This window comes from Phoca vitulina, unplaced genomic scaffold (genome assembly GCF_004348235.1).
Source record: "Phoca vitulina isolate PV1807 unplaced genomic scaffold, GSC_HSeal_1.0 scaffold3, whole genome shotgun sequence".
Classification (NCBI taxonomy): domain Eukaryota; kingdom Metazoa; phylum Chordata; class Mammalia; order Carnivora; family Phocidae; genus Phoca; species Phoca vitulina.
In genome coordinates, this window is record NW_022589706.1 from 75,072,707 (window position 1) to 75,098,455 (window position 25,749).

General features: G+C 37.2%; 2 protein-coding genes and 1 pseudogene across 2 annotated transcripts in view; 1 reads left to right on the plus strand and 2 right to left on the minus strand.

Moving 5' to 3' along the window:
- STPG2 (sperm tail PG-rich repeat containing 2) overlaps nucleotides 1-15,303 on the minus strand; it is a 316,895-nt gene extending 301,592 nt beyond the window's left edge. The window contains exons 1-3 of the mRNA XM_032398732.1: nucleotides 15,122-15,303; nucleotides 14,854-15,000; nucleotides 3,155-3,267 (exon numbers count right to left, since the gene is read on the minus strand). Of these exons, the coding sequence (XP_032254623.1) occupies nucleotides 3,155-3,267; nucleotides 14,854-14,962 (222 nt within the window). The 5' untranslated portion in view covers nucleotides 14,963-15,000; nucleotides 15,122-15,303. The remainder of the gene's footprint in view (nucleotides 1-3,154; nucleotides 3,268-14,853; nucleotides 15,001-15,121) is intronic.
- LOC116630282 overlaps nucleotides 15,244-25,749 on the plus strand; it is a 34,352-nt gene continuing 23,846 nt past the window's right edge. Inside the window, exon 1 of the mRNA XM_032401113.1 lies at nucleotides 15,244-15,834. Coding sequence (XP_032257004.1) covers nucleotides 15,244-15,834 — 591 coding nt within the window. The remainder of the gene's footprint in view (nucleotides 15,835-25,749) is intronic.
- Nucleotides 21,404-22,731, minus strand: LOC116628414 (annotated as a pseudogene).

The following is a 25,749-nucleotide window of genomic DNA, read 5'->3' on the forward strand; positions in this document are numbered from 1 at the left end:
CTAAAAGTTCTACAAGAATTTAGCCTAGGGGCGCCTGGGTGGCTCAGTCGTTAGGCATCTGCCTTCGGCTCAGGTCATGATCCCAGGGTCCTAGGATGGAGCCCCACATTGGGCTCCCTGCTCAGCGGGAAGCCTGCTTCTCTCTCGTCCACTCCCCCTGCTTGTGTTCCCTCTCTTGCTGTGTCTCCCTCTGTCAAATACATAAATAAAATCTTAAAAAAAAAAAAAAGAATTTAGCCTAAAACAACCCAAAAAAGTCAACAGCAATTGAGTAAATAAGGTACAGTCATTTTTCAAACCAAGGAAATCAGTCTTCTCCTGGCATTGGCTTATGGTTTTAAGAAGAAAAATAGAGAATACTAAGAACTCTTTTTCTTAGATCGTCCATTACATTAAAAAAGTACATTTCCTAATTCCTTATTCTTGAAATTCAAGAAATGTACCCAAATGGGGATAAAATAAAATCAGGTCTAAGTTGCATTTCATGTTATTTTACATGTGGAATTGACTAAAATCAATATTATTATAATATTCCAACATCCTGATATTTGTCATACTTAACAAGTTTGAAATCTACCTCTTGTGTATTTTATTGCATTCCCCTCTTGGAATAGTGGAGTTACAGTATTAAAAAAACTACTGGTGGAGCTAGCAAGCCCATATGCCCATAATATGCTGGCCACAGCATGGAAGCAGGAGTGACACTTCCAATGATGACATCTAATGACCCATTGCTATTTTTTGCTTTTTGCCCTCTAGGCACTAGTATGCTGGAAGTTTTAAGAACCCAGGGAAGAGCCATAAACGTTCCACTGAGTTGGAAGCTGAGACCATCAACTGGCCATCCCAGGCTCTGTATGCTAGAAAGCAAAATAAGGAGTGTACTGGCTGAGGTGATTAACCCTGACCAGGACTGAAAAATAGGACTAAGGATAGCCACAAGCATCACGGTGGGATGGAACACCGAAACACCCTGCAGAGCTTCCTTGAACTATAATGCCCAGTGAAAATGGTAAGGGCAAGTTTATTTAAAGGTTTGAGAAGGAAGCCTACGAATGAAGAGCTCAGACTCCTTAGAACTAAAGATTCTGGTCACCACATCAGGTTGAAAACTCCACCAGATAAAGTCCCTTTAAAGAGATAGGGATATGGTAGATCTATAAATTCCTATTGAATCTGAATAATCCAGTATCAACAGTAATGAAGAATGATTAACAGATTTATTTTCTCTTATTTTCATTTATATTCTCAATTGTAATGTGCTCTTCTATTTGAAATAAAAAACCCTAGTTATAAATAAATAAATAAATAAATAAATAAATGAGAGAGAGAGAGACAAGGAACACAGAATGAGTAATGAAAAAGTCTTAAACTACCTATAGCTTCAGAGCAGTTACAAAAACTAACAGGGCCTCCTCTGCATTTCCTTGCTTCTTACATCACTTGCTTTCATTTCCCCTCTCTTTCTTTCCCTCTTCTATTGTAAAATGGCAACACTAATAATGCATAAAAGTTATTGGATGCTACCTATAATCAAGCACTATTCTAAAATGCTTACTAATGTATTTAACTCTTAGAAAAAGCCTACAAACTTAGTATGCCTATTTAACAAATGAGGAAACTAAAGCCCAAAGAGATTAAGTAGTTAAGATTAAGTCTACCTACATTTGAAATCTGTCTGAATTAGTTAAGTGGCAGAGACAGATTTCAAATGTAGGTAGTCTACTTCAGGAGCCCATACTACTAACCACTTCTTTATAATATCTCGTGTTATATTTACTTACCATTTAATCTACAGGCTGCAGAATAATGGAACAGGGATGTGAAAAAACAAAAGCAGAAACGGCCTTAACCTAAAGATCCATTTGGTAGTGACACTGTAATATCATCTCTGAATGCAGTAGTTTGGTTCCTTCAGGGAAGTTATACTTGAAAATTATACATAAAATAATTGCATTTTTTAAATTGTATATGTGGGAAGAAGAATTATGTGTAAATGTAGTGCACATGAGAGAGAAGAGAACTGGGCAGTCAAGGGTTAAAATGTAATGGAAATCTACTGTTTTTTATCTGTCCAGCATCCTGTCTATTATCTGCCCATAACAGCATGCATATTCACCACCATTGGGGCAATCAAACCTCCCCTATACTTTGTGGTTTTACAGAAGTTTCCAAACACAGGATTCCCTATCCCCAGGAATGAATGGACCAATCAGATTCTTCCTACTAGGAATTTTAATCCTAAATGGAGTCACACATAAAAAAATGTAAGGGAGTTATAGAATTAAGTTATCTAATGGCAGTTCTGATTGCAGTTCTTACTACTGAAATATCTGGAATTGTCTTAGTCCTGCCCTTCCTTAAGACTTAAATATACAATTAATGCTTCAAGTCCATAAGCCACCCAAATACCTTTCCTATAAATATTATTGTAAATCTAGTATCTGTCTTAAAAATCTATTTTATTGCTTCCAAGCAAAAACTCCTAACTGATAGAATGATTGCTATTACCAACTCAGAAAGTCTAATGCAACAATTAAGGCATCAATGAATACCCCTGGGCCTCCAACAGAGGAAATAAAAATTTGCTAGGTTCAATTAGGAGTCATTATGTATGAATGCAAAATTAATGTGAAAAGGGTGAAAGATGATATTCATGATTATGAAGATATTGGAGTTACATCCACGGTTTCTGAACATGAATGGATCATCAAAGATATTCTGGTCATAGACTCTCAAGACTGTATAGGAGCCAGATGAGACAATGAGAGTAGCCATACCTTAAGAATATGGCACAAAAACTAATTTTCACTCTATTGCCATCCTCCATCTACATATCTGGATCATTTGCACAACTTTCATGCACCGTAATTCATTCAATAGTCCTATTCTCCCATTCAAGAATCTCAAGAACCATGAAGCATGTAACGTTTTTGTCTTATAGAATACGTAGAATAACGGAGAAAATCCAACCAGGCAATCAACAATAAACACTTTTATTTTCTCATATTCTAATAACAAAATATAGATTAAAAGGAGAAAAAAGAGGATATGAAGGGAAAATGAAATATGACAAATGACATATTAGTCTAGGAGAGGAAGAAAGTATGATTCTTATTAACTCCAACAATTATAAAAACTATTATAAATTTACCTGTGCTTCTGAAACATTATAGTGTCCTGGCCCTGGAACAGCTTTCTCAGTGTTAGAGGCAACAGTAAAAGTACTTTCTCTGGCAGCCAAAGAAAGGAATGGTGCATAGCCACCTATAAAAGTAAAATCATATAAGATAGATAAGATAGGGGGCGCCTGGGTGGCTCAGTTGGTTAAGCGACTGCCTTCGGCTCAGGTCATGATCCTGGAGTCCCAGGATCGAGTCCCGCATCGGGCTCCCTGCTCGGCAGGGAGTCTGCTTCTCCCTCTCCCACTCCCCCCTCTTGTGCTCTCACTCTCTCTCTCAAATAAAAAAAAAAAAAAAAAAAAAAGATAGATAAGATAGGGTCCCAGTGATTTCAGAGAAAAAGCATTCAAAATATATAAAATCATTTAGTAACCTCAACTGTGGAGACTATATTATCAGAACTAATGGCTAGCCACAGAAGTTGTTCCTTTTTTAAAAATTCTGATGTAACAGCAGAACATTTATTAATATATATTAAGTAAAAGAACTTACAGAACTGGAATTCCTAAACAACAGAAAAAATACTTAAAGAAATAAAAAACAAAAGCCTTTTTTTTTCTTCTAAGAATATTTGGTTGAAATGAAAACAACAATTAAGTTTAGCTAATAAAATATTTTCATCCTCAGAAGCCCAGCGTTTTACATTTTGGAACAACATCTATTATTTATAGAGAATAGCATATATAAAGTTGTAGAGACAACTTAGATTGAAATAATTTAAAGTGAGCTTACAGCAAGTAATTAATAATGTCTCTTTGCTTTGGTACTAGTTGGTACTCAGTAAATATTTCTTAATTGCCTGACCCCAAACAAAGGTTTACAAATCTAAGATACAAATTTCTTTGGAACAAATTATCATAAAATTAGACAAAGTTAATAAACTTAGTAGACAGGGCGCCTGGGTGGCTCAGATGGCTAAGCGTCTGCCTTCAACTCAGGTCATGATCCCGGGGTCCTGGGACTGAGTCCCGCATTGGGCTCCCTACTCGGTGAGGAGCCTGCTTTTCCCTCTGCCTCGGCCTCTCTCTCTCTGTCTCTCATGATTAAATAAATAAAAACTTAAAAAAAAAAATTAGTAGACAGACTTAGTCTTCTGAAAGACTGATAAAAAATATCAAGAACTGTATCAAGAAAATGAATATACTTTAAGCAACACAGATATCACAGAAGATATGGGAGAGAATAGAGCCACTATCTTCAACAGGTAATAAAAGAATGAAAGTGAGGATGCAAAATTTGTGAGAATCTTATACACTAAAGGAAAATGTACACTACTGTGAGAATATATGGCAATAATTAGTATAGTTTAAAATCTTGCTAATCTGGGCTAATAATAAAAGATAGTATTTTTAAAACAGGAAATAATGTGTTTCTTTTGAAGACCACATTTATTAAAATGCAACTGAAATCAAGAATTATCTCTTGATTATATATAATATAGTGTCATATACATAATATATATATAGTGTCAGATAATATATATATAGTGTCAAGAACGACACTATATAATAATAAAAGGGACAATCCAACAAGAAAATATAACAATTGTAAATTTGTATGCACCCAACATGGGAGCACCCAGATACATAAAACAGTTCATAACAAGCATAAAGGAAATAATGGATAGTAACACAATAATAGTAGGGGACTTTAACACCACACTTACATTGATGGGCAAATCATCCAAAAAGAAAATCAACAAGGAAACAGTGACTTGAATGACACACTGGACCAGATGGATTTAACAGATATATTCAGAACATTCCATCCTAAAACAGTAGAATACACATTTCTTTTAAGTGCACATGGAACATTTTCCAGAATAGATCACATATGAGGCCACAAAACAAATCTCAGCATATTTTTAAAAAAAAACTGAAGTCATACTATGCATTTTTTCTGACCACAATGCTATGAAATTAGAAATTACCCATAAGAAAAAAATCTAGAAATAGCACAAATACAGGGAGGTTAAATAACATGCTATTAAACATGAATGGATCCACCAAGGAATGAGAGAAGAAATCAAAAATTACATGAAAATGAAAACAAAATAGTCCAAAGTCTTTGGGATGCAACAAAAGTGGTTCTAAGAAGGAAATTTACAGCAACACAGGCCTACCTCAAGAAGCAAGAAAAATCTCAAATAAATAACCTAACCTTACACCTAAAGGAGCTAGAAAAAGAACAAACAAAGCCAAACCCAACAAAAGGAAGGAAATAATAAAGATTAGAGCAGAAATAAATGATATAGAAATGAATAAAACAATAGAACAGGTCAATGAAAACCAGGAGCTGGTTCTTTGAGAAAAAAAAAAATCAATAAAATTGATAAACTTCTAGCCAGACTTATCAAGAAAAAAAAGAGAAAGGACTCAAAAAAAAAAATCACAAATTAGGAGAAATAACAACCAACATCACAGAAATAAAAAAAAATTATAAGAGAATATTATGAAAAACTATATGCCAACAAATTAGACAACCTAGAAGAAATGGATAAATTCCTAGAAACATATAAATACAAAAACTGAAACAGAAAGAAATAGAAAATTTGAGCAGACCGATAACCAGTAAAGAAATTGAGTCGGTATTCAAAAACTCCAAACAAACAAAAGTCCAAGACCAGATGGCTTCACAGGGGAATTCTACCAAACATTTAAGAAGAATTAATACCTATTGTTCTCAAACTATTCCAATAGGAAAACTTCCAAATTCATTCTATAAAGCCAGCATTACCCTGATATCAAAATCAGGTAAAGACACCACAAAAAAAGAGAACTACAGGCCAATATCTCTGATGAAAATAGATGTAAAAATCCTTAAAACACTAGCAAACTGAATCCAACAATATATTTTAAAAAATCATTCACCATGAACAAGTGGGATTTATTCCTAGGTTACAAGGATGGTTCAGTATTCACAAACTAATCAACGTGATACATCATACCAATAAGAGAAAGGATAAGAACCATATGATCATTTCAACAGACGCAGAAAAAAGCATTTGACAAAGTACAATATGCATTCGTAATAAAAGCCCTCAACAAAGTAGATTTAGAGGGAACATACTTCAGTATAGTAGAGGCCATATATGAAAAACTCACAGCTAAAATCATCCTTAATGGGGACAAACTGAGATCTTTCCCCCTAAGGTCAGGAACAAGACAGGATGTGCACTCTCACCACTTTTATTCAACATATACTGTAATCTTAGCCACAGCAATCAGACAATACAAAGAAATAAAAGGCATCCAAATTGGTAAGGAAGAAGTAAAACTTTCACTATTTGCAGATGATTTGATACAATGTATAGAAAATCCTAAAAACTCCACCAAAAAACTGCTAGAACTGATAAATGATATTCAGTCAAGTTGCAGGATACAAAATCAATCTATAGAAATCTATTGCATTTCTATACACCAATAATGAAGCAGCAGACAGAGAAATCAAGAAAACAATCCTGCTTGCAACTACATCAAAAATAATAAGATACCTAGGAATAAACTTAATGAAAGCAATGAAAGACTTGTACTTCAAAGACTATAAAACACTGACGAAGAAAATTGAAAATGACACAAAGAAATGGAAAGACATTCCATGCTCATGGGTTGGAAAAACAAATATTGTTAAAATGTCTAGGCTACCTAGAGCAATCCACACATTCAATGCAATCCCTATCAAAATATCATCAACTTTTTTCACAGAGCTGGAACAAATCATCCTAAAATTTGTATGGAACCAGAAAAGACCCTGAATAGCCAAAGGAATGTTGAAAAAGAAAACCAAAGCTGGTGGCATCAAAATCCCGGACTTCAAGCTCTATTACAAAGCTATAATTATCAAGACAGTATGGTACTGGCATAAAAACAGACACATAGATCAATGGAACAGAATAGAGAGCCCAGAAATGGACCCTCAACTCTATGGTCAACTCATCTTCCGCAAAGCAGGAAAGAATATCCAATAGAAAAAAGACAGTCTCTTCAACAAATGTTGTTGGGAAAATTGGACAGCCACATGCAGAAGAATGAAACTGGACCATTTCCTTACACCAGACACAAAAATAGACTCAAAATGTATGAAAGACCTCAATGTGAGACAGGAATCCATCAAAATCCTTGAGGAGAACACAGGCAGCAAGCAACCTCTTCGACCTTGGCCACAGCAACTTCTTGCTAGGCACATCTCCAAAGGCTGGGGAAACAGGCAAAAATGAACTACTGGGACTTCATCAAGATAAAAAGCTTTTGCACAGCAAAGGAAACATTCAACAAAACCAAAAGACAACTAACATAATAGGAGAAAATATGTGCAAATGACATAACAGATAAAGGGCTATTATCTAAAATCTATAAAGAACTTATCAAACTCAACACCCAAAGAACAATAATCCAATCAAGAAATGGGCAGAAGACATGAACAGACACTTTTCCAAAGGGACATCCAAAATGGCCAACAGACACATGAAAAAGTGCTCAACATCACTTGGCATCAGGGAACTACAAATCAAAACCACAATGAGACCACCTCACACCAGTCAGAATGGCTAAAATTAACAAGTCAGGAAATGACAGATATTGGCGAGGGGGCGGAGAAAGGGGAACCGTCCTGCACTGTTGGTGGGAATGCAAGCTGGTGCAGGCACTCTGGAAAACAGTATGGAGGGTCCCCAGCAATTCCACTACTGGGTATTTACCCCAAAGATACAAATGTAGTGATTGGAAGGGGCACCTACATTCCAATGTTTATAGCAGCAATGTCCACAATAGCTAAACTATGGAAAGAGCCCAGATGTTCATTGACAGATGAATGGATAAAGAAGATGTGGTATCTATATACAATGGAATACTACCCAGCCATCAAAAAAAAAAAAAAAAATGAAATCTTGCCATGTGCAACAACATGGATGGAACTAGAAGGCATTATGCTAAGGGAAATAAGTCAATCAGAGAAAGACAATTATCATATGATCTCACTGATATGTGGAATTTAAGAAACAAAAAGAGGATCATAGGGGAAGAGAGGGAAAAATAAAATAAGATGAAATCAGAGAAAGAGACAAACCATAAGAGACTCTTAAGCATAGGAAACAAACAGGGTTGCTGGAGGAGAGAAAGGTGGGGGGATGAGATAACTGGGTGATGGACATTAAGGAGGGCATGTTATGTAATGAACCTGGGTATTATATAAGACTGATGAATCACTGACCTCTACCTCTGAAACCAATAATACATTATATGTTAATTAAATTTAAATAAAAATAAATATTTTTTTAAAAAAGAACACTAAAATACCTATTATAAATATTCTCCATATGTTCAACAAGGTAGAAGAAAAATGAACATGATGAGGAGATAAAGGGAAGATATAAAAATACCGAATCAAACTTCTGAAATGAAAAGTACACTGGTATGGGGCACCTGGCTGGCTCAGTCAGAAGGGCATGCGACTTTTGATCCGGGGTCATGAGTTCAAGCCCCACAGTGGGTATCAAAATTACTTAAATAAAAACTTCAAAAAAAATACACTGATAGAGTTAATGACAAATTTTATGTGAGTTAATAACAGATATTTTTTCTCAATTCTTAATCTCTTGAAAAATAACTATTTAAAGCAAAAATAATTTCAAATTATTGTGACATTATAGCATATATAGAAGTAGAGTATCTGACCACAATAGCACAAAAGATGAGATGGGAGAAATGGAAGCACACTCTTGTAAGGTTCATATACTATATGTGAAGTAGTGGTACAATATTATTTGAAGGTAGACTGTGATAGGTTAGAGATGTATATTGTAAACCCCAGAACAACCACTAAAAAATAAAGAAGTATAGCTAGTAAAGCAATAGTAGAGGTAAAAACAAAATCATTTAAAAAAATAAAAAAACAACTAAACTCATTCAACAAAGGTAGGGATAAGAGAAAAGAGAAACAAAGAAGAGATGAGATAAATAGAAAACAAATATCAAGAGAGTAAATTTAAACACAACAATATTGATAATTAAAGTAAATAGAAAAGTTCTAAACACCCCAATATAAAAGGCAGAGGATGTCAATTTGGATAAAAAAAGTACGACCTAACTTTATGCTGTAGACAGAAAACCCTCATCACACATAAAGACATAGAAGTGGTTTTTTTGTGTGGTTTTTTTTAAAGATTTTATTTATTTATTTGACAGAGAGGGACAGCAAGAGAGGGAACACAAGCAGGGGGAGTGGGAGAGGGAGAAGCAGGCTTCCCACCAAGCAGGGACCCCGATGCAGGGCTCAATCCCAGGACTCTGGGATCATGACCTGAGCCGAAGGCAGACGCTTAATGACTGAGCCACCCAGGCGCCCCTAAAGACCTAGAAGTTAAAAATAAAAGGATGGAAAAGATATACCGTGCATCCATGAACCAAAGGAAGCTGAAGTGACTACATTAAAATCAGACAAAGCAGATCTTGAACAACGAATACTAGAGATAAGAGAGACATTGCATTATGATAAAGGGGTCATTTCATCAACAGGATTTAATAATCCATAAAGATCAGCAAGGAAATAATTGCCATAAAAATCATTACAGTGCTTACCTGTAGGGGAGAGGAAAGAAGGTATAATTGAAAGGGAAATTGGGCAATGTTATATTTCTTGAGTATTTACTTTTGATGCCATAATTTTTATGCAATTTTCTACACGAAGTGTTTAATCTTACAAGTAAAAGTTTTTTGAGTTTTTTAATTTAGGTTCATACAATATGAGGTAATGTGAGATAAATATGAAAACTAAGAAAGCTAAGTTCAGACTAGTTCTTAGGCAGATGTCCTAACACCATGGCAGAGATTCTAACTGAATCTACCTAAACAAGTATGAAATTAATTGCAAAATACTGAAATTCATAGAAAAATGGAAAAGAAAAAAAAAAACACACACAATAGCCCCATGTATCCAAGAAAGCCAGTACTCACAAAATCTTCATTGAAGCTTTCCAAAATTAATTATATAGAATCTTTCATCAAAAAGCTAAAAGTTTGGGGTTTTTTTTAAAGATTTTATTTATTTATTTAACAGAGAGAGACACAGCAAGAAAGGGAACACAAGCAGGGGGAGTGGGAGAGGGAGAAGCAGGCTTTCCCACTGAGCAGGGAGCCCAATACGGGGCTCGATCCCAGGACCCTGGGATCATGACCTGAGCGGAAGGCAGATGCTTAACAACTGAGCCACCCAGGCCCCCCAGTAGGCTAAAAGTTTATATGAAATACTGACCTCAAGTAAAACCACAAGAAAATTAAAGTGTTTATACTGATTAGCTCCATGAAAGAAGGACTGGTCTGTTTTATTCATAACTGTATACATAATGTTTACATTTAGAGTGGCAAACTGTCCTAGCATGCTCAGGACATAGAACTTTTAGTGCTAAAACCAGGACATTCCCATATAAATCAAGATGTTTGGCCACCCTATCATAGTGCCCTGCATATTAGTAAATAAATATAGAATTCATAGGTGATATTCTAAACTACACCTTTAGTCATTCATTCAACAATAGTGAATGCTTTATTGTGTGTGGAGAGAGGCAGTGAGGGTATAATAACGAATAAGCTAAAACTCTGGCCTCCAATAGTGGGAAAGCCAGAAAAATAAATAATTATACTACAAACAGTGCTGCCAATAATTAAGGTATAAAATATAGGAGAAGAAGGTTCTGGGGAATTAGGGTTAGTGGAGTATGAGATAAAAGGTTTGGTTTGGGACATATGGATATATTGGCGTATGAAGTGCCAACTATGAATGATAAATCAAACTGTCAGGTAGAAAGAAGAAATTAAGAATACAGGAGAAGGAAATATTTGAAAAGAAAGAAAGAAGTTCAGTTTGGGAAATATTGAGTTTGAGGCACCAACAGCAGAAGATAAATCAAACTGGCATGAAGCAATAAAAGATAGTCCATTCTGAGAAAGAAGGTGGGCAGCATGTGATTAAAGGGCAAGTTCTATAGCCACAGCTACTGCCACAAAACAAAAAGGTCATTCTTCAGATAAAAGCAATAACTAGACCTTTAAAACATACTCATCTTCAGGGACATCAACATATACAGCAATCACATATATATAGTTTATTTAAACTTAAAGACAGATTGCATTTCCTGAGATTGTCTCCCTAAATTCTGACTGGCTAATAAGATAAATCATTATTGGTGGCATAAGCTCATAGGCACAAGTGCAAGACCATGGACTGCTCGTGTTTCTGTGGCAGGTAAAGCTAACCACTCCTCCATCAAAGAAGAAATCTGGGAGAGAGTATATTTAGGAGCTGGTGTTACCCAGCTTAGATAACTGATACAGAACCAACATAGATAACCAATATACAGCTGATGTAGGGTGCCATTTATTATGTAAATCAAGTTCAAAAAGCAATTAAATTCTCCTTAGCACAATATGCCAGGAAAAGTCACATTACTAAACAGACTGTTTTTATATTTTACTAGGCTAGTTGTCTCTGGAGAAAATTTGCTTTGATGAGAAAAAATATCCTTCCTTCTTAGATAAATGTGAGAAAGTCAGGAATAGTTCTCAATAATCTGGAATTGGAATATCCATTCTCTCTCCTACTCATGAAATCAGAGCAGCTCAGTCCTGTTCTTTTTAGGCTGCAAATCTTGGGTTGAAAAGAGTCTCTCTGATTAAATGGCTGAAGGCTGAGGCAATGAAGTTTGCAGACTGGGGTGAAAAGAATTTCCTGAGGAAAATGTGAAAATAATACACTGGAGGATTGACCAAGCAGGCTACAGTAGTACGAGAGTGGTAATTAGGAAAGAGAAAAGTTGGGAATAACGAGTATTTGCATCTTTCTCTTGAAGATCTAAGACTCTAAGGTCCTCTGCTCTTCTGTGGTTCAAGGTAACAAGTTATATAAAGTCCCAACATCTATTCTCCCTACATCATACTCTATAAAATCTACCTGACCTTTAATTGAAATAACTGTGTATATTTCTGCACAGACCAGTGTTTGCTGATCTTAAAGAGGGGTAAAATAGAATGAACCTAGGAAAGAGATAATAGCTACTTTTAAATTATCCAGTGAAGAAATGATACTTGTACCTTCTATTAATTATCAGCATGTTGTCACTGAGTATTGCTAAAACAGGGCTCAACAGGATACAGCTGCTTTGAGTGGCCAAGCATAGAATTTCCTAGTTTCTTTCACAGTTCATCAAGGCAAAATTCTATAAAACAGTAAAAGAAGGGCCTTGCAACACCCCACTTACTGCTCTCTAAGCAGAGTTCACATAAGTCATGAAGTGAGTTTTTAATTCTATGTGTAGCTCATTAGACTTTTTAAAAATTTTATTCCAAGAATTACCATTTGTTATTTTTTTTTTAAATTAAGCATCTAAGCGTTATGGTATTGAGCTAAAAACTGAGAACAGCAGTAAAGATCATGGCTATTGCCTCTAAGAGAATCACATTTAGTGTGGCAGCCAGATAAGTTAACAGATAATTAAGATATAGTATCAAAGTGCTACAAAAGTGTCATTAAGAAGTCAAAGAAAGACTTGAGAAATAGTAGAGTCAAAGAACAATTTCACTTTTCCTGAGTCTAAAAGAGTAAGTAGGACTCAGTCAGATGAGGAAGGAAGAGCATACCAGGCAAAGTATCAGCAGCTACAAAAGCATGGAGGTGAGTGAGCATGAACTTCTAGAAAATGCAAAGTTGAAACTGCTGATATGTATGTGGGGCTAAGTGTTGGGTATAGGTGAGAGAGAATGTGGGAGGCCAGGTAAGGGATCAGACCATGAAGAATCTTATTCACTATGCTAAGTAGTTCAGATTTTAACCTTAATGTTAAAAGGATTTTTTTTTAAAACAAATAACATAATTATATCCTAGGAAGATCATTTTAGCTATAAGAGAGAAGTTGAAAACTGAAATAGAGGAAAACAGCAATATTTTATTGGTTTAATTCAGAATAGAAATAATGAGCCCTGAACAGTCAAGGGAAGTTACATGAAGAAAGGGAACTAATTTAAGAGACAATGAGAAGATAGAATCAATAGATCTTAATGATCAATGAGCGTGGTCAGTCAGAGAAGAAGTCTAGAGTAATTCCAAAGTTTAAAATTTATAATTGACTGATAGGGAATTTTTCAAAGGGGCTAGTAATGATGGGGGAAATGATGAACTCAGACACTTGGGAGTTTCAGATGTCAGAGACTACCCAGATAAAGATGTTCAAAAAAGTAATGGCAATAAGAAGGCCCTAAGATCAGGAGAAAGTTCATCTTAGCGATATAAATCACCTATATCTCTAAAGACTTTCTTCTGGGATGAATCAGAATCAGAATAGGGATAGTAGTTAAAGCCATGGATTTGAACAAGAAAGTGCACTAGAAAAGAAACAGCAAAGGACAGAAAATACACTATATAAACATTTAAAAGAGCTTTAGAAAAATAATCACCTGACAATGAAGACAATGAAGGATTGATTGTCGAGGAGAAAAATGATTGCCTTATTCAACGTTTAACAAATGTTAATGATTAGGTCCTAACCATGCATCAGGCACTGTTTCAAGACAATAACAGGAAAAAGAACCAGGAAACAATGATGATGTTATAGATACCAGGGGAAGAAATATTTCTAAAGACAGTGTTCAGCTGTGTCAAAATAAAATAAGGATTGAAAAGCATCACAGGTGTAAGTATTTTGGGTGGTGGTTGGTGGTTAATACATTGTTAGGGAGGTTAATGTCTCTAACAACTCAATTGTATTAAATACAGACATAGGCTCCAAGAACACTGATATTGATATCAGATGCTGAAAAGCAGTAAAATTCAAAAATTAAAACAATGACAAATCTGCACTCCACCCAAAGAAACTTAAATCAACCTAATATCCTAATGTCATCAGTCATGTAAACACAGTAATGGCATTTGTTTAAAAATAGAGTGTAACAATAGGGGAAATGCAGATTAACAAGGGAAAAACTATAATTTGGATGGTAGTAAGCTCCACAAAATCATCAAATTAGAAAAAGCAGAAAGCAAATTATAAGTATTTGTTAAATGCTTCCCCTAAGTCACTAACTGCAAATGAGAGAAAATAATTATTGCAAGTAATTATTTAAATTATCCATTCCCACTCCATCTCTTCAAGTATAGCCTCCCCCCCCCCAAATGTGGGCTCTCATTAGTATGTTCAAAAAGAAGATGGATATGACCAGTTAGGAAGCATCTATCAAAAAATACACGGGACTATCTTTAAATCATACTGCAAACTAGAAATATAAAAGTTACACATTAGTAAATGAAGTGTCTCTGGTTAATGGTAGCAAAGGTGTGTGAGTGAAGCAGACAGGATTACAAAGAAACAGCAGACGGTAAGAAATAACACAGGATTTGGGACTCATATAGTCATCAGAGCCAGGAAATCAAAATCCGAGATTTAACCTGTACAATTGAAAGTAGGATGGAGATAACCATTGTAGCATCAAAAGTCCTAGCCATACGCTTACTGACCAAATGATTTTACCATTTATCACCTGTAAAATTAGGAGAGTATTTTCCCTGCCTATTTTATGTTTTGTTACACTTATGAAGTGGTAGCATTATGTTTAACAAGTACACAGAAGCGGGCCTGGCTGAAAGTGAGGTGCCTGTCACAGAAGGCTTGCCTTTCCCTACCTCTTACCTGTTGCCTGCTCCTTCAGGAAAGGTACCTGGTAAGTTCCAGGACCCACATGCTCCTCAGTGCTGCCACCTTCAACCAATCTGAGCAAGCGGGGAGCTCGATCATACATAATTCTGGGAGGGTGGGACAGGGCGGGAGGAACCGCAGCTGTAAAAGGGTAAAAACAAGGTGACTAGAGGTGTGGAGCAAAAGGAAGCTGACGACAGTCTGAAGAAGGTCGAGCAGAATTTGAATAAATGGACGAACTACCATAGAGGCTATCTCCCACCTGCTCATTGGGGTCAGATTTTCCCTAGGTCAATTTATAGCCCGGTGGTGAAGTGCAAGGGAGCGCGACCAGGGATAAGATATCCCGCACAACCATTTATCTCTTCACCAAATGAGAGTGAAATGCTTCGCCGAGAAAGGAGATTAAAAAGTAGGCGCCAGTCCCTGTACTTCCGGTCTTCCCTCCTCCCATTTCTCTCCGCCCCGGAAGTCTCTAGGAGCGAGAGGTCGAAGGGCTCCTCCCTGGCCAAGCTCTCCGAACCTGCGCACGGGGCTGCGGACATCCCGCCTCCTTCCGCCCTACGCTCACCGCGTACTGAACAGAAGAGCCGCGGGAATCTGGGAGTTCCTCTTGCGGCGCCGACAGCTTTAAGTCTTGTGCTCGTCGGAGGAGCTCTAGAAAACACGTTAGAAGGAGTTAGAGCTCACTTGACCATGATCCCTTTCCGCTATAAACCAGTTAGAGCGGCAGGGAAGACACTAGCAAAAACTGTGAAAGAAAAAACCATTCTCTCCAAGCAGAGCCTAGGTTCTGCAAGCTCAGCACCCACTCCTACTGCAACTACATTCGCACCCTCAAAGGAAAACACCTCTGACTCTATCGTACAGATAATCCAAACTACGAAGAGAATCTCAGGAAGTGGTGGTGACAAGAAACAGGGAACCGGAGGAAGGAGAGGAAAAGCTCACCAACCGAAGCAATGCAAAGGGCAGGTAACAGAAAGCTGTGTTTGTTGTCTCATGCCACGCAACGGCAACATTGACTCCTCACTGTTTATAAGCAAGGGCTTGAGAAAGCCCAGTCCACCCCCCCGCAGAACCAATGGGTCTTTTAACCTTAGGCCGAAGGAACCTGGCTTGTGCAAAAGTCTTGAGTCTATGTCAGAATCCACCTTAAAGTGGTCTCTGGCAGTTTTTTTCAGCAAGAATCCCTTCCACATTCTAATCACCCTTAAAGACTTAAATAAATACTGCCTTGACCATACCTCACCCCCAAATGAGCTACAGTACTTTAACTTGTATCTACTACAAATTTTTATAGTATTTATATTCTATAGAATATGATTTGATACCCAATTCTGTGGGTCATTTATTGTGACAATTGTTCCATATAGGTTAGAATGCTCTCCATACAAAGCTATCTGCTTCTAAAGGATATATCTGTAGTGCCTTTTTCTTTTTCCTACTCAGTAGCTAGCTGAATAATTATTTACTTAAACACATATTGGCAAATTATATATATATGTATATATGGGCATATACTATAGACTGCTGCTAGGCTATGGGGATACAAAGATACAACAAAGTTCAGCCTCGGGCATTCTTTATGGAATGGGGAAAGAGATGTGTATTAGCCATAATATGAGGTGACAAGAGAGATGTATAAAATAAAAAAACTACTGCAGGACTTTGGAACCCACCTCTTCCTACTAAGAAACTAGATGCTGATCCGTAATCCTTTCTCGTTGACTTCATTTCTCCTTGCATGCTTGCAGAAAGCCTCATAGTTTTCTCAAAGTTATTTAAACTTTATTTTCCCAAGCTTCAACAGATACCCATTGAGATCTAGAACCAGATTTAAACTAGATTAAACTAAACCAGATTAAAAACTAGATTTTATGATACAGTATGAAAAGAGTCACAGAGGCAAAAAGAGAAAAATCTGTATGCTTTGGAGGATGATCCAGTGGTGCTGTAAATTAGCTTTCTGTTGGTGGACATTCCTTAAGGACTTCATTTTCCCTTGACCTGAACAAGAATAGAAACCCAGAAAGCAAATTCAGGTCTAGGCCATCTTTGTAGTAGACACTGGTGTGGACTGACAACCTCCTTCTGGCTGTTCATGTCTGTTGTGGCCTTGATTACTCTTTCCTTGGATAGATTTGGGTTTGAGATTGGTAATGGAAGTGATAAAGCAGAGTTTATCTGCTTTTTGTCTTGATTTTATTTTTGGCCAGTGAGCCTACCCTAATTTAGACGGAAGGAGTTCTTCATAGGGTCTATCCTAGCTTATTTGCAGATCTCTAAGCAGGACTTTGTGACCTTCATACCTTTGTACCAGCTACAAATACAGTGTTTTTCTATCTTGCCTGCCTCCTCAGTGCATGTTCTTTTCTCATTCGAAGCTTACAAAATATATTTTATGTTCAGTATTTTGTTTAATATAAATTTGTTTCTCTAAACTGCAGACTTAATATGATTCTGAAATATCAGAATTTCATGAAATGTGTTTTAAAAATTATACAATGTTATCAGTGACCACCTGATTTTTTTCACTTACATTCATTGAGCTCCTATTATATGCTAGCACTGTGTGAAGCACCTTATATGAATAATCTAAATCATTTCTCATATAACTCATGAGGTAGGTTCTATTAATATCTTTATTAGTATGCTGAAAGCCATTAAATTTCTCACCCAATATCACATAGTTAATGAATAACAGAGCTGGATTTCAAGCTAGTCAGTTTGACTCTAGACCTGTTTTCTTCTTCTTCTTTTTTTTTTTTTTTAAGTATGCTCCAATGTGGGGCTTGAACTCATGACCCTGAACTTGAGACCTGAGCTGATATCAAGAGTCGGACACTTAACCGACTGAGTCACCAGGACCCCTCTAGACCTGTTCTCATATTATAAGGGACATTATAAGGGACATATTCCCAACTATGCCCTACTTTCACACCCAATAATTTTTTCCTCAGTTCTTATTTGAGATTGGCTATATGTTAGTTAATTCATCTAAAAAAGGAAGACTGGAGGTAGTCTTTCAGGGGTGATATGGTGACTCCTTGATGGCAGGGAACCAGGATGCTCTATTATGCTGCTCCATATCCTGATATATGCCTCCCAGTCTGAGCTGAGCTCATGGTCTAAAAATTATCTGCTAGAGTTCCAACCGTTATAAGCAGCAGGAAGGTAAAATAAAAGTATGCCCTCCTCCCTTTCAAGGAGACTTCGCAGAAGTAACACATAGAAAATATGTGCTTACATTTCATTGGTCCAAACTACGTCAACAGGCACATATAGCTATAAAAGAGGCTGGGGGAAAAAAAGGAAAAAGAGGCTGGGAAACATAGCCTATCTCTGGGTATCAGGTTCTATCACTAAGGAGAAGGGAGTCCATGTAAAGAGAAACACTTCTCAGTTTTTTCCACAATAGCCCTTTTGGGAAACCTTTCCCTCCCTTGGTGTCCAAGGTACTGTACTTTCCAGGTTCTCATTATACTGTCCCTTAACAGCATCTACTGTCTCCTCTAATTTTTGTTTTTTTTCTCTCATTTTTCTTTCTGTCCCATCTTCGCTCTTTCTCCCTTGGTAATCATTCATTCTCAAACCATGTATCCTCTTTGAGATTCAGGCATTTCCAAGTGTCTGCTCAACATTTAAATATAAGTGATCCACCATCACTTCAAATTAAATATTCTCAAACTTTAATTCATTTTTTCTCTGGAAGGCCTGATCGTACTCCTAATCTCCTATTTCTGTTCAGAAGAGCAATATCTTTCCATACATAAGGCTTAAAACCTCTTAGACTACTTCCACTCTTTGTGCTCCCACATCCAAACAGCTGCCAGTTCCACTGTTTCCACCTGTGATCTTTCTGAAATCCACCCCTCACCGCATTCTCGCTGTCATTTTGTTGATGCCCTCAACCCTACTGATTTGGTGCATTCTAACATCTCAACTGGAATCCCTTAATAACTTGTCTGTTACAAGTTATCCCACACACTACAGTTAGGTTAATCTTCCTAAGTACAGTTTTGAAAATGTCACTCTCCATGCTAAGAAATCTCCTATTGCTACTGTGTAAGTTTGGCATTGGGTGTTTCAAACAAGCCAATCTACCTTTCCATTTCTGTATCTTCCAGCACTCCCCAATCACACACGTTACATAATGTTGACACAAACCTTGCCCTTTTCATTTCTGTGCTTTTGTTCAAGACTTTATCTCTGCCTGGAAATGCCGTTCCTTCACTTATTAGCTATGAATGTTAAACTCTAGGAAACATCATTTTTTAATTACAGCATTTAGATAGCACATTTTAAAGAGTACATTTTTAATGTTTTTTGAATTTTTTAAAAGGATAGTAAAATATAAAATGAAACACCAGCAAAGCAATATTACTTTTGATACCAGGTTAGTACTTTAAATTTAATGAGAATTTTGTAAATTTAATTTAAAAAATTTGTAAATTTATGAAATAACAAAGGAGTACTGGCTTCTCCTTGAGAAAAAAAAAATGAACCATGCTTATAGTAATTATTCATCTCCTAAAGGTTTTCACAAACATCCGCATTTGCTGATAGTTTTTGTTGCTTTTTTAAAAAGTATTGTTCTAGAGGCACCTGGCTGGCTGTCGTTGGAGCATGCAGTTCTTGATCTCATGGTTATGGGTTTGAGCCCCATGTTGGGTGTAGAGATTACTTAAAAATAAAATCTTTTTTTAAAAAAGTATTGTTCTGGGATACCTGGGTGGCTCAGTCAGTTAAGTGTCTGCCTTCTGCTCAGGTCATGATCCTGGGGTCCTGGGAATGAGCCCCACATCGGGCTCTCTGCTCAGCAGGGGGGCCTGCTTCTCTCCCTCCCTCTGCCTGCTGCTCCCCCTGCTTGTGCTCTCTCTCTCTGACAAAAATAAATAATTAAAAAATTTTAAAAAAAAATATTGTTCCTAGGATCTCCTGGGTGGCTCAGTCAGTTAAGCATCTGCCTTCAGGTCAGGTCATGATCCCAGGGTCCTGGGATCAAGCCCCACATCGGGCTCCTTGCTCAGTGGGGAGCCTGCTTCTCCCTCTCCCTCTGCCACTCCCCCTGCTTGTACTCTCTCGCTCTCAAGTGAATAAATAAAAATCTTAAAAAAAAAAAGTATTGTTCTATCAGATAGAAGGAGACCAAGAGGAAAAGTTTGGTAATTAAAGGAGCCAGCTTTCCAGAGGTAGTACCAAGAATCACAGAGCTTTCACTTGTTAGAGTATATTAAGCATATCCATACTAGTAAGCACATCTATACTAAAGTACCAGTTATTAATATGAAGACATATAAGATCATATGTCTAAGTGAAAACATACTGGATCAAGAGAAGTAGAAGATAAGCCACAGACTAGGAGAAAATATTTGTGAAAGACACATCTGATAAAGCACTATTCAAAATTTGCAAAGACTCTTTTTTTTTTTTTTTTTTTTTAAAGATTTTATTTATTTATTTGACAGAGAGAGGCACAGCGAGAGAGGGAACACAAGCAGGGGGAGTGGGAGAGGGAGAAGCAGGCTTCCGGTCGAGCAGGGAGCCCAATGCGGGACTCGATCCTGGGACTCCAGGATCATGACCTGAGCCGAAGGCAGTCGCTTAACCAACTGAGCCACCCAGGCGCCCCAAAAATTTGCAAAGACTCTTAAAACTCAACACTAAGAAAACAAACAACCCAATTTAAAAAGGGACAAGAGACCCAAATACCTCATCAGAGAAGATATGCAGATGGCAAATAAGCATATGGCAAGGTGTTTGACATCACATGTCATCAGGGAAATGCAAATTAAAACAATAAGATACTACTTATGTTGGGTTCTCCAGAGACACAAAGCCAATGAGATACATATATGAGAATTATTACAGGAATTGGCTCATGCAGTTATGGAGGCTGAGAAGTCCTACAATCTGCCATTTGCAAGTTGGAGAACCAAGAAATCTGATGATATAATTCAGTCCAAGTCCAAAGGCCTGAGAACCAGGGAATTCAATGGTATAACTCCCAGTCCAAGGTTAAAGGCCTGAGAATTGGGGGCCACTGCTGTTAAGTCCCAGAGTCTGAAGGCCCATGAATAAGGGGTTCAGATGTCCAAGGGCAGGAGAAAATGGCTATCCCAGCTCAAGAAGAGAGAAAATTTACCCTTCCTTTGCTCTTTTGTTCCATTCATTCCCCCTATGGATTGGATGATGCCTGCCCACATTGATGAGGACAGATCTTCTTCACTCAGTCTACTGAATCAAATGCTAATGTCTTCTAGAAACACACCACAGACATAATGTTTTACCAGCTTTCTGAACATTCTCTGGGCCTGTCAAGTTGGCACAAAAATTAACCATTATATCACTACACACCTATTAGAATGGCCAAAATCCAGAGTACTGACAATACCAAATGCTAACAAGGATGAAGAGCAATAGGACCATTGCTTGTGAGAATGCAAAATGGTACAGCACCTTGAAAGACAGTTTGGCAGTTTCTTACAAAATTAAACATACTCCTTATCATACAATCCATCAATCATGCTCCTTGGTACTTCCCCAAAGGAGTTGAAAATTAATGTCCATGTAAAAACCTACACACTGAGGTTTATAGCAGCTTTATTCTTTTTTTGGGGGGGTGGTGACAGGCGGTCCTTTTTAACTATTTAATGTGATGTGAAAGGTATGATGTGCTGATGCTCCATCATCTCAGTAGAGTTCCCAGGAAGGGAAAAGGCTGAAATTTAAAAAAAATTTTAAAACGCTTTTAAAGAATTCAGCAGGGAGTGATTACACTGCAGAAACATATCATCCTGTTTCATGACATGTTAGAAACCTAAACCTTAGAGCATTCTTACCTCCACTGCATATAGGTCTGATCATTTCTGGCTAAAAAATGGGGATTTGCTGGCATATTTCAGCCAACTTCTTCAGGTCTGTATCTGAATACACGATTGTTTCTTCAGTGCCAGCTTTGGCAAGGGCCTCCCCAGCCTCCACCGAGAAGTTGCGAGTGTTGTGTTCCCAGGCGACATAGGAGGCTTTATTATCCTGTGCAGGAGATGCCATGGCTACATACACATGATTATCTAAACAGCCCAGCCTCATTGAAGCAACTCCCAATGGGCTGATCCAGAAGTAAAATTAAAAGCTCCGGGATAGGGGCGCCTGGGTGGCAACAGTCAGTTAAGCGTCTGCCTTCGGCTCAGGTCATGATCCCAGGGTCCTGGGATCGAGCCCCGCATCGCGCTCCTTGTGCCTGCTGCTCCCCCTGCTTGTGCTCTCTCTCTCTCTCTCTGACAAATAAACAAAATCTAAAAAAAAAAAAAAAAAGCTCCGGGATATACCAACAGCTGCCAGCCCCTCTGTACGTAGATGTGTGCAAGCTCTACAAAGCAATGTCATAGCAGATGCCCTGGCCCACTCTGCAGTAAGGAGTATGAAATGTGGAAAAACTATCACCAGGACTCAATGTTTTAGATTCTTGAAGTGTAATTTTCCCAGGAACATCATTGTCAAACAGATGGAGCTTTCTGTGCTCTACTCGTAAAGTTCCATCAGGCCTAAACACAGCATAATCTCCCAGCATCCTCTTCAAGAATGGAATCTCCAATGAGATATATGCTGCACTCCTTTGCTACTTCAGAAAGCTTCTGTGTGGATTCACCAGGAATTTTCTCTGCATATTCAGGAAAATATTTCATGCCAAATGGAGAATTAAAGCATTCTGGTAGAGAAACTATTTTGGCTCCTTCTGTTGCTGCCTCCCAGACAAGGCCCCAAGCTTGACTGAGGTTATGTAATTTGATGGAAGAAACCTGAAGTTGGATGAGGACCAAATGGAAAGTGGCCATGACTCTCCCAGGTAGCACCATGGGTGGTGCAACAGAGCAGAAGTCTCTGGGTGGAGGGCGCCTGGGTGGCTCAGTTGGTTAAGCGACTGCCTTCGGCTCAGGTCATGATCCTGGAGTCCCGGGATCGAGTCCCGCATCAGGCTCCCTGCTCAGCAGGGAGTCTGCTTCTCCCTCTGACCCTCCTCCCTCTCATGCTCTCTGTCTCTCATTCTCTCTCGCAAATAAATAACATCTTAAAAAAAAAAAAAAAAAAAAAAAAAAATAGGACATAACCTTTAAAAAAAAAGAAGTCTCTGGGTGGAGAGCCTATAGCAGCTTTATTCTTAATTGTCAAATCTTGGAAGCAAGCAAGTCATCTTTCAGTAGGTGAATGGATATATTGCAGTACATCCAGGCAATGAAATGTTATTCAGCACTAAAAAGACATGAGCTATCATTAAAAACATAAAAGAAACTTAAATGCATATTACTAAGTGGAAGGGCCCATTCTGAAAAGGCTACATACTGTATGAGTCTGGAAAAGGCAAACTATGGAGACAAAAGATCAGCTATTACCAGTTGTGGAGTAGGGAGAAGAGATGAACAGGTGGAGCACAGGATTTTAGCACAGTGAAAATACTCTCTATAATATTATAATGATGGCTATATCATTATACCTTTGTCCAAGTCCATAGTAAATGCAACACCAAGAGTGAACCCTAATGTAAACTATGGACTTTGGGTAATTATAATGTGTCAATGTAGATTTATCCTCAGTTTAAAAAAAAAAAAAGTACCATTCTGGTGAATGGTGTTAATAATTGGAGAGGTTATGCATGTGTGGGGGCAGGGGGCATATGGAAAATCTCTGTACCTGCATTTCAATTTTGTTGTAAAACTAAAAAACACTCTTAAAAAATAAATCTTTTTTAAAAAAAGGATATGAGAAAAATGGATAGAGAATCAGCTGATGATATCCATTTACCCCACTGTACTGTCATTATGATTCTTACATATGTAAAAAGATGCTCAATAAATGTTTATTAAATTAAATCAAATTTCCAGAAATTTTAGTGAAATGTGGTTTTTAATAAATTAATTGAAAGAATGAGTCAGGGAATCTAGGAATATAATAACTTAAATGTGACCTCTTTCCCCTCAACTACCAACTTTAATATATCTTACACTCTCCTAAGTAAAACCATTTCTGAGGTCTCTGGGCAGCCAGGTACAGGTAAAGGCTTGGGTTCTATGAATGCTCCAGTAGGGAAAATAGGATGAGGGCTTCCTTCCAATGAGATAGGCATCATCTTCCACCACTTTCAAGATTTCTATCACTGAAGGTGCCAGTGGGGTGCCACCTGACCCCAGTAAGCTAACAAATAAAGATATAATACATCGAAAAATTAGATATATAATAGATTTAATACATTTATGTAATCATCTAAGATGATATTCAGAGACAGGAAGATCTGTCCTAGCAGAGACATAACAGCTAGTAAAATAATAAGAGCACTTGAGAAGGTTAAGTATAGCACAGGAAAGAGATTCTGAAGCTGAATATATGATTTCCCAGCTGAACAGTTACATAGATTAATTGAAAGAAAGGTTAGTCATTATCGAGACCCAAATGAGCTTGAGAGACCAAATGGAAGAAATATGTCAAAACAGAGAACAAAAAAATATAAAAACACAGAAATCTAGAGGAACAGATAAGAGACCTGGAAGATAGATCCAGAAGAATGAATATGCAAAAAAGAATAGGCATTCTTTTTTTCTTTCTTTTTTTTTTTTTTAATAATAGGCATTCTAAAAGCAGAAAAGATAATTGGGGCATGCGAGGAGGTTAAAAAAAAAAAGGAAAAAGAATACTCAGAATAAGACCTGAGTCTTCAGATTAAAAGGACAAAGATTGAGTTGGTATTAATGAGAAATGACATACATCTGGACATAGCTGAAAAATTCTTATGGAAGAGACAGAATAAGTTACCTATAAAAAGGGAAAGGATCAGGGGGTGCCTGGGTGGCTCAGTCGTTAAGCGTCTGCCTTCGGCTCAGGTCATGATCCCAAGGTCCTGTGATCGAGCCCCACATTGGGCTCCCTGCTCCGCGGGAAGCCTGCTTCTCCCTCTCCCACTCCTCCTGCTTGTGTTCCCTCTCTTGCTATGTCTCTCTCTGTCAAATAAATAAAAAAAATCTAAAAAAAAAAAAAAAAGGGAAAGGATCAGAATGAAATTAGAATTCTCATTTTCAACACTGTAACATCGTAGACAAAGGAAAAATGTACGCAGATTACTAAGGGGAAAAAGTGGATAGAAACCAAAGGAGCCTATGCCCAATAATAATTTTGTTCATGTGTCAGAGCATAAGTAAGACATGTGTGGATATGTGAGATTTTAGAAAGTACTATTTATTATTCATATACAGCAAATGAAGAGACTCATGAAATGGCTATAACCAAAAAAGAAATTATCTATATAAAATTATATGAAAAGCCTCAAGGTAATGTGTTTTCTTTACACAATAAAGAAGAGAGGAAATAGTGTCGGTCAATGAACATTTCGGTAAATATAATTATATTTAAATATTGATACACAACAGCAGACTGACCAAATACAACTGTTTGTATATATTCTAAGTAAGGACTCTAGGAACTAAGATGACATAGCTGATGAAAAACTAATTTGCAGTCTGACAAAGTATATAGAAAAAACTAGGAATTGGGGGATCTAGAGGAAGAGGTAACACAAATTGTCGTGGGGGTCATGGCTGATGAGAAAGAGAAGAAAAGAATAAAGAAAATGAAAATATTCTAGAGGCTTCATCTTACCTTGGAGAGTGACCAAGAGAAAAATAGAATGTTTTAGTAAGAAAAATGACTATCTTATTTTCAAGTAATAGTGAAGAAATGTGTCGGATTTGGGGCACAGGAAAGGAGAGGTAACCAATAATAGAATGAAAATCTTATAATAGAACTTCCACATTACAAAAAAAAAAAAAAATGGAATGAGTAATCACAAAATCAAGCCAGTATAAATGCATGAAAGAAAAAAAAACAATGTAACATAAA